This window comes from Camponotus floridanus, unplaced genomic scaffold (assembly GCF_003227725.1).
Source record: "Camponotus floridanus strain SB8 unplaced genomic scaffold, Cflo_v7.5 scaffold111, whole genome shotgun sequence".
In the NCBI taxonomy this organism is placed as follows: Eukaryota; Metazoa; Arthropoda; class Insecta; order Hymenoptera; family Formicidae; genus Camponotus; species Camponotus floridanus.
In genome coordinates, this window is record NW_020229228.1 from 542,183 (window position 1) to 558,761 (window position 16,579).

The window sequence follows — 16,579 nt, forward strand, 5'->3', positions numbered from 1 at the left end:
ATTGCTTCCAGCAAAAACTGATAAAAATTATTTAAATTTAACAGTAAACTTATATACAAAATTAACGATTAAGAAGACTCACGAATGTTAAATGTCATCAACTGTCAATTAATCACATTAATAGTAAATATATATAAATAGATAAGTATATTACTGTCTCAAATAATAACAATTGTAAAAAATAATTTTATTTAACACATAATTTTTATCATCTTACGATTATATCTTCTTGGAAACTGCTCGTCTTGTTTGTAATTCAGTCATATATTATAAAAAGCAACTTTTTGCTGTAAAACTTTCTCGACGAATTATCTCTGCGTCCCCGCTGCTTCTCCATTATGGACCCGCATTTTCAATAACGAACTCGCGACAATTGCTTGTAGAGATCAATGATTTGCAGCTTCTTGTCTTTATGCATCCGTCGTACGTGCACATACATGTTCGACGAGAACTTGGCCTTTTTCGTGCAATACGGACACTGATAGCGCGGCTCCTTGCCGCACTGAAACTGGCAATGCGTCTTCATATCGGACAGTCTAGTATAGCCGCTGTTGCATCTGGGACAATGGAACTTCTTTCTTGCGATCGAGCTCTGTACCATTACGCTGTCGGGCCAACGAGACGCAGCAATCGGTGCTACGGTGCTTTCCTGACGACGAGTCGAGTCGACATAAAGATAAGAATTCTCCTTAGCTTTCTTCATCGCGTCCAGATTGTCACCTCGCGGCTGATAGGCGTCCGTGGCCACGCCGCTTCCGGACATTACCTCGGGATGTGCGTAAGACGGATGATGAATTTGCCCGTAAAGCGGATCTAGAAAAATAATCGAATTTCGGACTGTAGTTAGTGACGTATCGTTGAGAGCTCGCCGGGTCTAAGACATCGGATAGAAACATTTCTGTCCATGCTCTTCGATTATCTACACAATCGATCCGCGAAGACAGAATCATCACACATATAATACGAATTACGATACGTACTACGGATTATAGGTAATTAAAATAAGAGGATCGCCTATCGTATACTTCTGGAACACCAACCTGCAGACATCCGGGAATACAACATATATCGATACATCGAGTGCAACATTGACTTGCGTCGTTTATTTATAATACATAATTGAACACATACATCTCATTTTTATTCCTTGCGTCGTTTATTTATAATACATAATTGAACACATACATCTCATTTTTATTCCTAGTATCATTGCGAATCTCCTCTCAATACTCCAAAATTCATCATGATAATTTGAATTATGACGCGAATCATGAGATATCGCGAAATATGCCAGATAGAGAAAAACTTGCGAATATTGCGTTAATCTTGGTGACATTCAGGAATAAAATTTTCGACGGAGAACATCGCCGATTCATTAAAGTGTCGCGGATTGTTTGTTCAAATCTATTATGTATATCGGCAGATCACCATGCATGCTGCGCACATGAGCATACATATTCGACGACACTTTTGCCCGTTTGCGACAATACGGGCATTGGAACTTCGGTTCTTGCCCGCACTGGAATCGCACATGCTTCTTCATATCGCCTGGATACTTGTATTTGTTACCACACTTGGGACATTGATATCGCCGCTGTCCCAGCAGATCATCCCGCTGTTGCTTCGTCGCATTCTCGGGATACCAGTCGGGACCGTAGTTATTGGACTCACACACGAGTTGAATACTAGAGTCTCCGAAGCCATCGTAACTCTGCGATGAGGTGTGAAGGACGAGATGTTGCTCTAACGACATCGCGTTGGAGTAGTCGGGCAGATCCTGCTTCTCCTGATAGTGAACAATTCCTGAAAAAAAAAATCGTCCCCGCGAGGATAAACCTCGGTAAACTGAACTTTGCCCACAAATATTATAAATAGCATAAGAATATTTAATCGCTCGCTAGTATCACACTCACGCATTCAATATATATTAAAAGTATGGACGTAAAAATATTTATTTTATTGTTTTCTTAATACAATATAAAAAAGACAATTAAACGCTATAAATGTACGATTAAATTCTTCTCAAATCACAATTGCTAAGTATATAATATATAATATATAAATAAAATTTATTATATTTAATTTACTGTAAATTATGCAAATAATTATATTAGTCACACAAAAGACACAAAAATATGAAAATAATAATTCTAAATAAAACTCGAATATATATATATATATATATATATATATATATATATGTATATAAATTATTAATCCTGATAAACATTTTTTTTGTATATGTATATATATTAAACAAAAATATACTATAACAAAAAAATTCATATAAAACAAAAATGATAAGTCAGATAAGATCAAATGAATGATAAGAAAAAATAATTTGATCAGAGTTTATTAAAAATAATAATATAAATTCTACAATAGTAATATGTGAATCACAAAATTAAATGTATCAAAATATTTGAACCATTTCGTAAATGCTAATTTAATATTTTTGAAACTCATTAATACTAAAATTTATTAATACTAAAATACATTAAAATTTATTAATACTAAAATACATTAATACTAAAATAATAAAATTTATTCATAAGCAAAATAATAACACTCAATATAAATCATTAATATAAAAACTTTTTCGAGATTTTCTAGCAACCTTATGCGAGTACATTGAAGCACGTAATTAAGTGAAAGTGGAATAATAAAATAATTTGTAATTTATTACGGATAATTCATTAATTTACCGCAAATATAATTTATTACATGTATGTTATGTGAATGATTAAATAATCTTTGTACCAATTCATAAAAAAATATATATATTTCTTCAAAGTCAGTATGTGTCAATAAATGTTATTAATTATGAAAAATACATATTATTAATTATAAAAAAAATTTGTCAATAAAAATTTCTAAACTATTTTCCGGTTATTTCTCGTTTGTTATTCTCAATGTTGGGATATCAGTTGTTGAGGTATATATACAACCGAACGCCAGGTGCCTCTTTAGATTTCCACGTTTCGTGTAAACCATCTGACAATGCGGACAATTGTATGTGGGAAACGATATAATGGCGTTCGCTTGCGTTAAATGATAGCGTATCATATGCTGCTGCAAAAGTTTCCTGGTGGCGACGCCAATTTTGCATCGCTTGCATCTAAATAGATCGATCGTCGGTTTCATCGAACGTCCTTGATAAATATCTGAAATAAAAAAATACAGATATTGGTCAACTGAGTGAAGTTGAAAAATAAATTACGAACTCGAAATTTGTGAGCTGAGTGAAAGTTTAGTAGAGTTATAGATATATTATACTTATAGTAGTTATAAGAAGTTTAGTAAAAGAAACGAAAAGACTACGAAAAAAATAAGAAAAAATTGACAATGTGTGTATATAGAAAATCTAATGTTCCATTCCTTTATTAATTTAAAGGCGATTTTTTTTTAATGAAACCATTATAAATTATTAGATGTCTGAGAAACTTCAATGTTAAAAATCTTAACAATTAAAATTAAAGATATCTATTAATAAGAATTAATTTAAATTGATAATTTTAATTGTTTGTTAGTAAAGTTTTCGCCAATATCCTCAAATAAATATTAGTATGATTATATAAGAAATATCCCAAAATTATGTATTATATTTTAAGAAAAAATTTGTCCCAAAGGTATCAAATATCCTATACATGCATTTATACCGTCATACAATTTTTGCGAAAATAATACACACACACATATCTATAAATTTGGCAACATATTGATATCTGTAAATTAGAAATTTTTTTTCGAAGAATTATAAATATTTAACGTAAATAAAATATAATATAAACATAAAATAAAATAAAAAATATATAACGTAAATAAAATATAATATAAAGAAAAAAATGTATACAAAAAAGAGTATGTAACAAAATAGAGTTTTAGATACTAAATAAATATAGCAGTTTTAGGTACTAAACAAAATCTTATCTGTTATCAAGGGAAGAAGTAAGGGAAGAAGTAAGAGGGGAAATTTTAATCAGTTTCCATAATAAAATGTTACTGCAAATGATAATCTTAATTAAATTTTATTTGCAATAGAAAAAAAAATTTATGTAAGATACAATCTAATGTACATGTGAAAAAAAACATCAATGTTATCAAAGTACGATTAGACAAATTATTATGGCTTTCTTTTCACTTCTTTGTGTATTACATCTATCATAAATAAACTGAAAAAAAAACTTAATTAACCATAATTAACAAATACTACAAAAAAAATTTAAATAATTATTTTAATAATTTTTAACCGCAAAATACATTAAACATAATTGTTTGAAAAGAATTTTTCATTAAAGAATAAAACTTTGTTTAATATTTATTGCCGAGACTGAAGTTGCTGGTGAAATTAACATTACATGGAAAAAAATAAAAATGTTTTGCCTATTAAAGTAACATAATAATGAGTTTTAAGATATTTTTTAAAAATAATGCGGCAATTTTCACAAAGATGATAAATAAGATGACTTTTCAAACACTTATCGAGTAAATTTCATAAATAACATAGAAAAAAACATTGTAATCGGAAATTCTTTCTTTTAATCTAAAGCTCGCCGCTAGACTCGTCTATGAAAATTTCATCCGACGAATCTTCTTGTTTTATTTTCGTGTGTTGTATCCTCGGGTGTGGCTTGTTCACGCAATGCTTCTGCTTATGACGCTCCGTTATGAAAGTTCCAACCATAGTTTTACCGCAATCCGGACATGTAATCCACTTCTGACATTCGTGCTTCTGGTGATATCTCAAAGCTTTATCTTTCCCATAATTACGACCGCAACCATGACATCTAAATCTGCCAGCTTCTTTATTGGCCTTGGAATCCGGGTTCATTAAGCACGTCGACGTGATGTGCTTGATGAGGTGGCGGCGTCTCTCATACTTAACACCGCAATATGGACATTTTGGTTTCTTGATATTTTTCAAATTCATCCAAGGTGAAGAGTTATCATCACTGTTATCATCACTGTTCTCATTCTGACTGTCGCTTAAAGAGATCACTTCGGAAACCTTAGAACTTCTTCCACCAATACTCGTTGAAGGACCTGGCGTAGCAGGACCTGGCGTAGCAGGATCTAGCGTAGCAGGATCTGGCATTGCAGTCTTACCATTAGTAAGGTTGCTTCTTTTGATTTTTCTGCATTCCTCCTTTTCTCTCCCTAAGAGTATTTCGTCGTCCTTCTTTCTTGGTCTCTTTTTTTGCATCACTGGTCTCTCTCCCTCTGTAACATTACGGCGAATATATACTTTAAAACAAGAATGATAACAAAGATATATTTAATGTATCGTTGACAAACTATATCGAGAATTTTTCTCATTACATACATTAAAAGTAAAAAATTGTCATAGCCGGTCGACGATATAATTAATTATAAATTAAATGAAACAGACAAATAAGAGAAATATAAACAAAAACCGCATCCATGCAAGCCAATTGTAGCCATGAAGAGTAATGAATTAAAGAAAGGAAAACGCTGAAATCGTGTCGAAATGGTTTTTTAAAAAGCGCAAAACACGATCGCTGTGGGAATATTTTATTATTATATAAGTCAGTGCAGCAGTACTGAATTTTTAATGCCACAATTATATATCATTTAAAGTATACAATCGCTATAAAATACAAATACAAAAAAAATATTAACTTCAAAAATTTCTATTGAAAAAAATCGATGACAGTTTTCTTTGGATTTTTAATTCATTTGGTTATTAGCGAAGACCATCGTCGCGAACAAACGTCGTTACAGTTGATTTCGAACAAATAATCTGAAAGCAAAAAAGACGGATTAGTGAAAGTAATATTATCAAGCAAACAAAATTCGAAAGTACAGAGAAGAACGTAAACAAGGTATTTAGACTGTTTAGATCTTCCTTAAGTATCATACGGATATATTAGTCATTAATACGAATCGAACATTTGCTGAAATTCAAGCGTCTGTATTTAAGTGGGATCGCAAAAAAAAATCACGACTTTCGCTTTTAGAAATATTCAGGTGTAATTTATATACATATTCACGTCGTAATATATCACAATAATTCTTTGATCTGATATTAAGCTGCTCTATAAATGATACGCATCATAGGCCAGTATATATTGCACTTCAGTCTATCGATGGAAATATCTCAAGGAAAACCCTCTTAAAAGAAAAACAAGATATTAAAACACAACGATCAAAAATTGAAAGCTTTTCAAAGAGCGTGCGGAACACGAAAACTTCGAAGTTTCCTTTAGTCTCGGATACTTATCATTAAGAAGCGACATGTTACGTTCAAAACATCATATTAAATATCAAACAACGGGAAAAATTCGTCCTTAGGCCGATAGTGTGTGAGGGACAAAGGACGTTAACAAAGCTGGAAGCACGAGGCTCTCTGGCGATGCCTTCGCAGGCTGCTGCTGTGCAGGAAGGTCTTGCCGCAGACGTTGCACTTCTGCGTACGACCGCATTCGTGCCTCACGTGGAAGATGAGATGCGACTGCTTGGAATAGCAGGCACCGCACTGCGTGCAGGAATACGGCCTGATCTTTTGCGACTGGTGACAAGTCGACCTGGGATTCCAGTAGCAGGAGCTCTTCTGATGGCTCCTCAGATGGCCCGACTGCGTGAAACCCTTGCCGCAGTACTTGCAACTGTACTTTCTCTTGATACCTTCGCCACGCGTCGCATGCACAACTAGCTCCAACTCTGCAACACATCGGATCCATCAGTCGATCGTGTCCTGATTTTCGAACGAGTAGAACACAAAATTAACGATGGGAAAAGCAATATCTTCTGACAGAGAATATGTTTATTTGAGACTCGCCAGTTTACAGAAATGTATTATCCAACTAGATCCTTAATCATTTGCGGTCAAAAATAATTCCGAGTAGCATCAATGCTTTTTTGTTCTCTAAATAATAGATAATATTACAAAACTGTCATTATATAGGATGTTTCAGAAATAGGCAAAGCTTTAAGAGTATATTCTACTTATCGAAAGGATGGAAAAAATCATATGAACGTATTCGGAAACGATTTCTCTCAATACATTTTTTATATATAACAAATTTTGATACAAAGATTTCATTAAAGGAATTATTGGAAATAATTTTCTTTCGTTTTAATACATGCCTCGCATCAACGTCTCACGACTGACAAAGATTTTCAAAAATTTCCGAAATATTTCCTATCTTTTCGACAAAATGATTTTACAATACTTCTACAGTACTAACAGAAGTATCATAAACGAAGATCGCAAAATATCTCTATAAATAAAACCATTATTGTTAATTTTTAATAGAAAATAAATAGAAAAACAACGAAATGATGAGATGCAAGACATGTTGTCTATTCTAAATAAAAAATGTGTGTAATTCAGAAATAAAGCGTTTCCGAACCCACATATGACTTTTTCATATGACTTTTGACATCTTTTCTGAACTTTTTTGGATTTTTATGAAATAAAATATGCTCTTAAAGTTTGACCACCTATTTTCGAAATACTTTGCATATTAATCTGATAAAAAAATTATTAAAATTCAAAATAATTTATAAATTTTCTCATTTTCCGTACTTCTAATGTTTGAGAACTTTGACCGCAAATTATTAAATTTTCTAACACAAAGCTGCAAAATATATTTCATGCATATAAATAAATTAAACGTATATATTTATTGGTCCGCTGTAAAATGAGTTGGGGGAACATGATGTTTGCGATTATGTGGTTGCAGCCCTCGCCTGCGATATCTTATGGACAAGAAGGAAAATACGATGTTACTTACTCTCACATTGGCTGCCAAAATTCATTATACAACTCGGTGCAATGTGCACAGTGTATTCGTGATAGAATCAATGCTGCATTTTAAAATAAGAGCATTCAATACGATATCGTTTTTATTAATTACACATTACAAATATGGATTGCGATATTTCAAAGAATAAAATTTTTAATTAAATATTATGTAATATTTTTTTAAATACCATTTCCAAAATTTTTAATATCATTTCTGAATGAAATTATAAATAAGTAAATCAATATGACCAGATTGATATTATATCAATTTATTGGATATAATATATATATATGACAGTAAAAAATTTTCGAAAAACATACGCTCGCGTCAAACAACTATTATATATATAAATGTGTGATAGCAAAAATTACAATGTGACAATTTTTATTATTTATTATTTTTTATTATTTGATATATTGTAATATGTAAAAACCAGGGATAACTAAATTAAACTAAGTTAAGGTTTTAACTCTAAAAGAAAAAGGCTAACAAAAATTACTGGAATATGAAAAGAGAATATAGACAATATTAATCATGCATAGTTCCATATATCCATCGCTATATATTCGCTTTATATATTCATACGTCACGCATACAGAGTCCATATAATTTGACGAGCTCGATTTTTTTCACGACAGAGATAACGCTTCGAATTTTTAAGATGTTACTTTAGCATGATAGCTTTCTGTGCCTCTTCAGGTTGTTCGAATGCAAAAAAATCTTGTCGCAATGATCGCACATGAAAATCCTACCACAATCGTGACGCATGTGCCACATTAAATCATTCTGTTTCGTATACGAGGCATCGCATTTACTACACGAGAACGGTTTCTGCTTGTGGTAGCATTTAGATTTCGGATTCCAATAACAAGTCCTCTTCAGATGCTTGTGAAGAGTGCGCTTAAGAGGGAAGCCCTTATTGCAGTATTCGCAGATATATGTTCTGATGACAGATGTGTGGAATTCTATAACAATCAACGGTTTGCAATTAGTGCTGTTAGATATTCTAAATTTATCAAAATCTTAAAAAGCCACAAATTATAAAATATTGTATATAAATTTTATATCCAACTATGCTCGCAACTAATGCGAAATTAAATCATGCACAATCTGTAATTAAATTATCTTCAATCATATAAAATGAATAATTAACTTCGTTTATTTTTGTACCTTTAGAAATATCAATTTGAAGCAAGATATTGCACGTATGTTTTTCTATTTCTAAAGCAATAAACATAATAAAAACTATCGTCTCTTACATATCATATAATAAAATATCATGAGAAAAATGAAAAAAATATTTGAGTTAAAAAAAAAATATATGTATGTATGTATGTATGTATGTATGTGTATATATATATATATATATATATATATATATATATATATATCGAGAAGGATCAGAAGAATAGAAAATACAAAATATAGAAGATACACAGTATGAAAAACTTTTAATGCGCTGCATTTAAAACAAAACATAAAGAAATTAAAACATCTTCAAAAAAAATCAGTAAAAAACTGTTATACTACGCTATTATAAAATATATTATAAAATAAAACGTAAAAATTAAAATGTATATCTTAAAAATATCAATATATCGGTTTTGAACTCGATTTAAAATAATATACTTTTTATGTAAATATGTAAATTAATGCAGTATCGACTTGCACATTCTAAGCTTTGTGCGCATGTTACACATAATAACGGCAAAACTAAAACTTACAAATAATTTAAAACAAAGCATTGAAAAAACTTACAAATAATTTAAAACAAAGCATTGAAAAAACATAAAACGTAAAACAATAAAAAAATATAAAAGTAATACAACAAAACAAAATTATTTCTCAAGTCTTTGAAATTAAATCTTAACGTTTCATTGTTTTCAACATCAATCTTTTTTTTGTTCCCTAAATAATAAGTAATATTACAATTAACTGTTATTATATAGAGTGTTTCAGAAATAGGAAAAGTTTTAAGAGTATATTCTATTTACCGAAAGGATGAAAAAAAGTCATATGAATGTAGATTCAAAAACTTTTTTACATTTTTTATTTATTATAATAAATTTTGATAAAAATATTAAAGAAATTATTCGAAATAATTTTCTTCCACTTCAATACATGCTCCGTATCTCATAAGTGACAGAGATGTTCAAAAATTTCCGGAATATTTTGTATCTTATCATCGATAATACGATTTTACAGTACTTTTATAGCAACAGAGGAGTATCATAAACAAGGGTTGTAAGATGTTTCTATAAATATGACTATTATGTTTACTTTTAATAGAAAATAAATGGAAGAACAATTCATGAAACAGCAATGCATTGTCTATTCTAAATAAAAAAATTTTATAAATAAATAAAGCGTTAATAGATAAATGAAGCATTGACGGATCCACATTCGTATGACTTTTTTCATATTTTCTAGACTTTTTTTGAATTCTTATGATAAAATAAATATGCTCTTTGACCACGTATTTCGGAAACACTTTGTATATTAATTTAAAAAAATTGTTAAGAGAATCAAAAAATATAAAACTTATAAATTTCCCTCATTTCTTGTAGTTCTGATGTTTGAAAACTTTGACTGCAAATATTTAAACTTTCTAACAAAGCTGCGAACAAAATATATTTCATGCGTACAAATAAATTACACGTATATATTTATTGGTCCGCTATAAAACGACTTAGGGAAATATATTTGCGATTCTATGTTTGCAGTATTGGCTTGCGATATCTTATGAGCAAGAAGGAAAATACAATGCTACTTACTCACACATTGGTTACCAAAATTCATTATACAACTCGGTGCAACGTGCACAGTATATTCATGATGGAATCAATGCTGCGTTTCAAAATATTAATAAAAGAGCATTCAATAACGTTTTAATTAACCATACATTACAAACGTTGAATGCGATACTTCGAAAAATAAAATTTTTTAAATACTATTTAATATTTTTTCTTTAATATCACTTCTAAATAAAATGGTTGTAAATAAGTTATAAATCAATATTAATCTATATTGATATTATACAAATTTATTGGTATAACAATAAAAATTCAAATACAAATTTATTGGTATAACAATAAAAATTCTCGAAAAACATTATAGATATAGATATAAACATTGTATGATTAAAATTACAATATATGTATTAAGTAAATGAAGGAAATAACCTGGAATAACTAAATTAAATGTTTTTAACTCTAAAAAAAGGTTAACAAAACTCTAAAATATGTATAACTAAAATATGCATAAGAAGAATACATAGACAATATTAATCACGCAAAGTTGCATCGCTATCGCCTTATATATTCATACATCATCAGAATTAATATTGTTCAGCTCTAGACGCATTTTTTATAACAGAACGATTCAGATTCTTGAGGTATTATACTTCATAATATTTATATACTTCTAATTTTATTTTTAATATTTCTTCATTATTTTCATTATATATTTATACTTCATAACGCATGGTAGCTTTCTGTGCCAATACAGACTATGCAATTGTAGAAAGGTCTTGCCGCAATGATCGCATTGGTAAATCCTACCACAATTGTAATGTATGTGCGACTTTAGAAAGCGCTTTTCCGAATACGAGGCATCGCATCCGTTACACGACAAGGATTTCTTTTTATCCATGTGGTATCATTTGGATTTCGGATTCCAATAACAACTTTTCTTTAGATGACTTTGAAGAAATCTCACAAGAGTGAATTCCTTATTACAATAATTGCAGATGTATGTTCTGTCAGATAGACGGAATTCTACAACAATCAATGGTTTTCCGTTAGCATACCGTTAGATGCTCTAAAAGTCTCGTCAAAATCTTAAAATCATAAATTATCATGGTGTGTAAACTTCATGCCTGATCATGCTTGCAACTAATGCTAAAGTAAAATATTAAATGCACAATCTGTAATTACATTATCTTCAGTAATACAAATAATAATAATACAAATTTGAAGCAAGATATTGCACATACGAATACGTTGCTAAAGCAATAAATATAATAAAGAAAATTTGCGCATCTCTTACATACAATAAAATATCATTAAAAAATGAATAAATATTTGAGTTAAAAAATATGAATATACATTATAATTGAGAATCAAAGAATCAGGAGGAAATAACGAATAATACAAAGTAGAAACACAAAGAATCGGAAAGAAATAACGAAAAATACAAAGTAGAACCGCAATATAAAAAACTTTTAGTACGCCACATTGCTATATAAAACAAAACATAAAAAAGTTAAAAATATGTTAAAAATATATCAGTCTTTAAAAGAACTTTTCTACTACGCTATATTATAAAATAAACGTAAACATTAAAATGTATCTTAAAAATATATCTTAAAAATATATCTTATATCGGTTTTGAAATCATATTGTTAGGTTACCAAAACTAATATCGGTTTTTAAACTCATGCTCGATTTAAAAATAATATACTCTTTATATACGAATATGTAAATTAACGCAAAATCGATTTCCGCATTCCAAACATTATACGCACGCTTCTTACACGTAATAGTATGCGAAACTAAGACGGTTACAAACAATTTAAAAAAAAAACATTAAAAACACAAAACAAAATAATAAAAATATAAAACAAAACATAAAAAAATTAAAACAAAATAAAATTATTTACCATGTTTTGAAATTAACGTTACATGGTTTATGACATTTCTTCTTATGCCTACAGAAACTCGCTCGATAAGAAAATTTGTTTCCACATTTAGGACAAATAAATATTTTTCTGCAATCGTTTGATTTGTGCGATTTTAATGTTCGTGGAATTTTAAATACTTTACCACAATCAAAACATGGATATTCGTTTTTTCGCTTGATATTTTTCATATTTTTATTGGTCAAAATATTGCCGAATTTAGGTTTTTCATCCTGTACATCCTCTTTCGAATATTTTTCTTGTTTTATCTTCTTCTTTTCTGTAAATTCCTGTAAATACGATTTAGTAGCTTCGTTTTTGATCAGCTTATTATCTGAAATCAAAATACACATCCAAATACTATTAAAACTGCATAACGATTAAATTGTAATATTTAAAATTATAATAAATTTAATTTTATATTTTAATTTTAATTTTAATCAAGTGACATATTTGTTAATTAATATAAAAGTATATATACATGTATGTAAAAACATAAAACATACATATATAAGAAATAAAAAATATATAGATATAAATATAAGATATAAAAAGATATATACTCATATATTTTTCTCTAGCTTTGCCTTATTTATAATTAAGATGTATAAATATAACAAAAATTACATTTCTAAAAAAAATAAATGTATATTTTTCTTTTAAAATATACAAAATATTTAATAATTCATGCATCACATACGTTAATTTAAAAAATATTAATAAAAGTATAACAAAATAATAACATTAGACAATTTACAATTTTATATAACAAGAAAACAATCAAATTATTTTTCTACACAAAATATTCGTTTTTCTTGAACATAAAAATATATTAATATTTAAAATAACGTATAAATATATATTAATATTTAAAATTTATTAACTGTAGGGAGAAAAATACAATTTCACTTAGAAAAATTTATATATTAAAAAATATATGTCAAAAATTATCAAATAAATAAAATGTTATTATGTTACACAAATATAATAACTTACATCAAATAATAATAATGTTATGATAAAAAAAAGAGAAATTTTTAAAATAATTTGCTAATCAATTGTTACAAATATTAATATATTTGTAATAATTATTACAACTCACAAAATCAATTTTGCAGGCTACCTACTGAAATCTTATAAAACAATTCTCTGAAAATTTCCTGATTTTCCAAGTTTTTTAAAGTTCACAATTCCAAGTTTAAAATTCTAAGTAAAGAGAATTTTGTTTAGAGATTTTTAGGGACAATTTTCTAAAATAAATTTCTTTATTGTATGTTTTATAATGCTTTTCACTTTTTGTTTTGTATACGTACGAAGAAAACATTTTCACTTTTTCATTATAAAAATAACTAAAATTATGTATGTACATATATATATATATATATATATATATATATATACATACATAATTTTATATATATATAAGTTAAAAAAGTATATAAGAAATAGATATATATTTATAACATATTTTTTAAATACATATAACATACAACTTGCCAAAATATTGGTATGAATTTCCGATTGTATATAATATAAGAGAATTGTTTTTTAAAAAATTCTCCGAATTTTAGTAAAATTCCATAAGAATTCCCTGATTTTTTCAAGAATTCCAGAATCTTCATTTTTCCACAATATTGCATCCTTTAATTAATTCCTAATTATAATATATACATATATATACGTGTGTACACACACACACTCTAGGTCCTTTTTTAATATATTATACCTACAATTCGCGCACGCAAATTAATCATAAAACAATTGCACGCTTTACTCAACGATGTCTTCGCAAGTAGTCGATCATTTTTGTCGAGATGTAAATATCACAGTCATCTGAAATAAAAGGACAGTACAAATTAACGAAATATTCATATATCATTGTTACTGATAACACTGCAAGCGATATAAATATCGACAGTAATAGTGAGGATAAAATTTGAAGGTCTTCAGAATACAAAATTCCATTCTTTTATTAACATATTATTGTATTATTTGAAAAACTGCACGAAATGTGACTGATAAATTGCAAATATAATATATTTGGATATACTATATAAAGATAATTATAAAAGATATTTTCATATGATATTATTCAATACATACTACTACTTACCAAATGTTGTATAATGAAAAGGTAAAATGTGTTTTATAAATTTTGGATATATATATAATTATTTTTTGGAACATCGTTACTGATAGGAAATAAAATATAGGAACATAGAATTTGAAGTACATATAATTTATTTTTATGAGAAAAATCGACAGCGCTCACTCATAAAAAATATATACAATATGATCGAACACATTTGATATGTCTCCTCTCTTTTCTTTTCTTCTGTGAAAAGATATATTTAGTATAAATAATTATAATATATAATGCTTTTACAAGAGAGTCAGTTTATTTAGTGTAGTACCGATAGTAAAGGTCTTACAATCTTAAAACAGTCTTGACAATAAGATGTATTTTTTGTTTATTAATTTTTATAAAATATAATATGTATAAAAGAGCGTAAAAAGTTATCAAATTATGTAAAATTTATATAATTAAATTTGTATTTTATATATATATTTAATTTTATATAATTTAATATTATTTGTGATCAACAATCCAAAACAGTACAATGATTTTTTTCTGAAAATTGTTATCGTTATATTAAAAAATTTTATTTAAAAGTGAAATAGATACAAGGCAGAACAGAATCTATCTGCTTATCTAATAAATGATAAAAGAAATTTAAATTTCGTTCTAAAATGTTTCTTTCGTTTCAAATTAGCTTGATGTCCTTATTTACAATTTAATTAAATTATGTGTAAATCGATTATAAAATTTATTTATCAAATTATCGCGTGCTTTCTCTCTCACACATAAATATTATATTTCGTATATACATTCACATGCACTAACTCTTTTTATTAAAATTGCGCCTCTTTTCTTTACAAATAATATAGATCAAAAATGCAGTGAAAAATCTGTGCGTTTATTTGCCATCTTGTTTGATTATTAGAAAGAGATCTTCGCCTTTATGTTTGCGTCTAATGTGCGTATAAATGTTGCGCGCGTGTTTACTCTTTAGACCACAATAGGGACATTGAAATTTCGGTTCGCGATCGCACGCCGTACGCAGGTGCGTGTCCAAGGTGCGCTTGTTCTTATAGCCCTGCGAGCATTTCGGGCATACGTAATTCCTAGATTCCAATCTGTTCATGGTGCGCCGCTTTTCGATCGGAAAGGACGGATCCATAAAGCAGCCCCTGGTCAGGTGACGTTTTAGATGACCCGTCGTCGAATATGGACAATTGCAGAAACGGCAACGATACTCGCCGATATATCTGCTGTCGAACGGCGATGCTGCAACAGACAACGATGAGAATTGAACAAAAGAGTGTCATAACAATCGTCTAAGTGTCAGCTCGAAATCTAACTACTGAACTCGCAGAAGAAGAATAGGCATAAAGGACATCCCCTAGTCCATATACTCGAAATATCTGAAAGTCGGTCACTGTAGTTATTAACAATAATAATTAAATAATTTTCGCCCTCTTCAAATTTTGAGAGTTGCACAACTGGAGCAATTAATTCTCTCATATTAGGAGAATTTGTCTAAGTATAAAAACATTTTTAAAATTCTCTAACAGCCTCTGAATTCTATAATAATTATATTTAACACAAAACAAATTTAATAATTAATTAAACATGATAATTAACTAAACATGACGGAAAATAAATCAAGTATTCTCCCCTTTTTTTCTTGTAGAAAAGATTTTTAGAACATGTTTTATATAATATTAATTATTAATAATGTGATGATCAGTATTAATTACCTAAGATGAATTTTCGCACTCGTACTTTTATAAAAAATCTTTATCAAAAGATAGAAATTTATTTTCACTCGATTAGTACGTTTTTTACTTTATAAAGAATTTTCTAACAAAAATTCTTTATAAAATAAAAAATATATTAATCAAATAATTAATAAAATTTTAAATTTCATTCATAAATCTCTATATAAATTTACAAATGTATATAAATCTACATTATTGATAAAAAGAAAAATTCTCAATATATATAATTATTTTCGTGATAAAATAAGATCACCAAATAGAATTTTTCAGCATTTTCAATATTTTTTCT

General features: G+C 28.2%; 1 protein-coding gene across 47 annotated transcripts in view; it reads right to left on the bottom strand.

Annotated features, from left to right (window-relative positions):
* Positions 1–16,579, bottom strand: part of LOC105257642 (longitudinals lacking protein, isoforms A/B/D/L) — a 237,980-nt gene that overhangs the window by 186,997 nt on the left and 34,404 nt on the right. For 3 of the 47 annotated variants that reach the window (XM_025414281.1, XM_025414285.1, XM_025414283.1), the window contains exon 7: positions 4,322–5,220. The exons of 38 other annotated variants lie outside the window; for them this stretch is intronic. In XM_025414281.1, the coding sequence (XP_025270066.1) occupies positions 4,544–5,220 (677 nt within the window). In that variant the 3' untranslated portion in view covers positions 4,322–4,543. Of the gene's footprint in view, positions 1–317; positions 814–1,076; positions 1,804–2,876; positions 3,165–4,321; positions 5,221–6,285; positions 6,682–8,321; positions 8,735–15,391; positions 15,797–16,579 lie in introns of those variants that run through there. 6 more of the 47 variants (XM_025414289.1, XM_025414294.1, XM_025414398.1 and 3 more) reach the window with 6 other exon arrangements.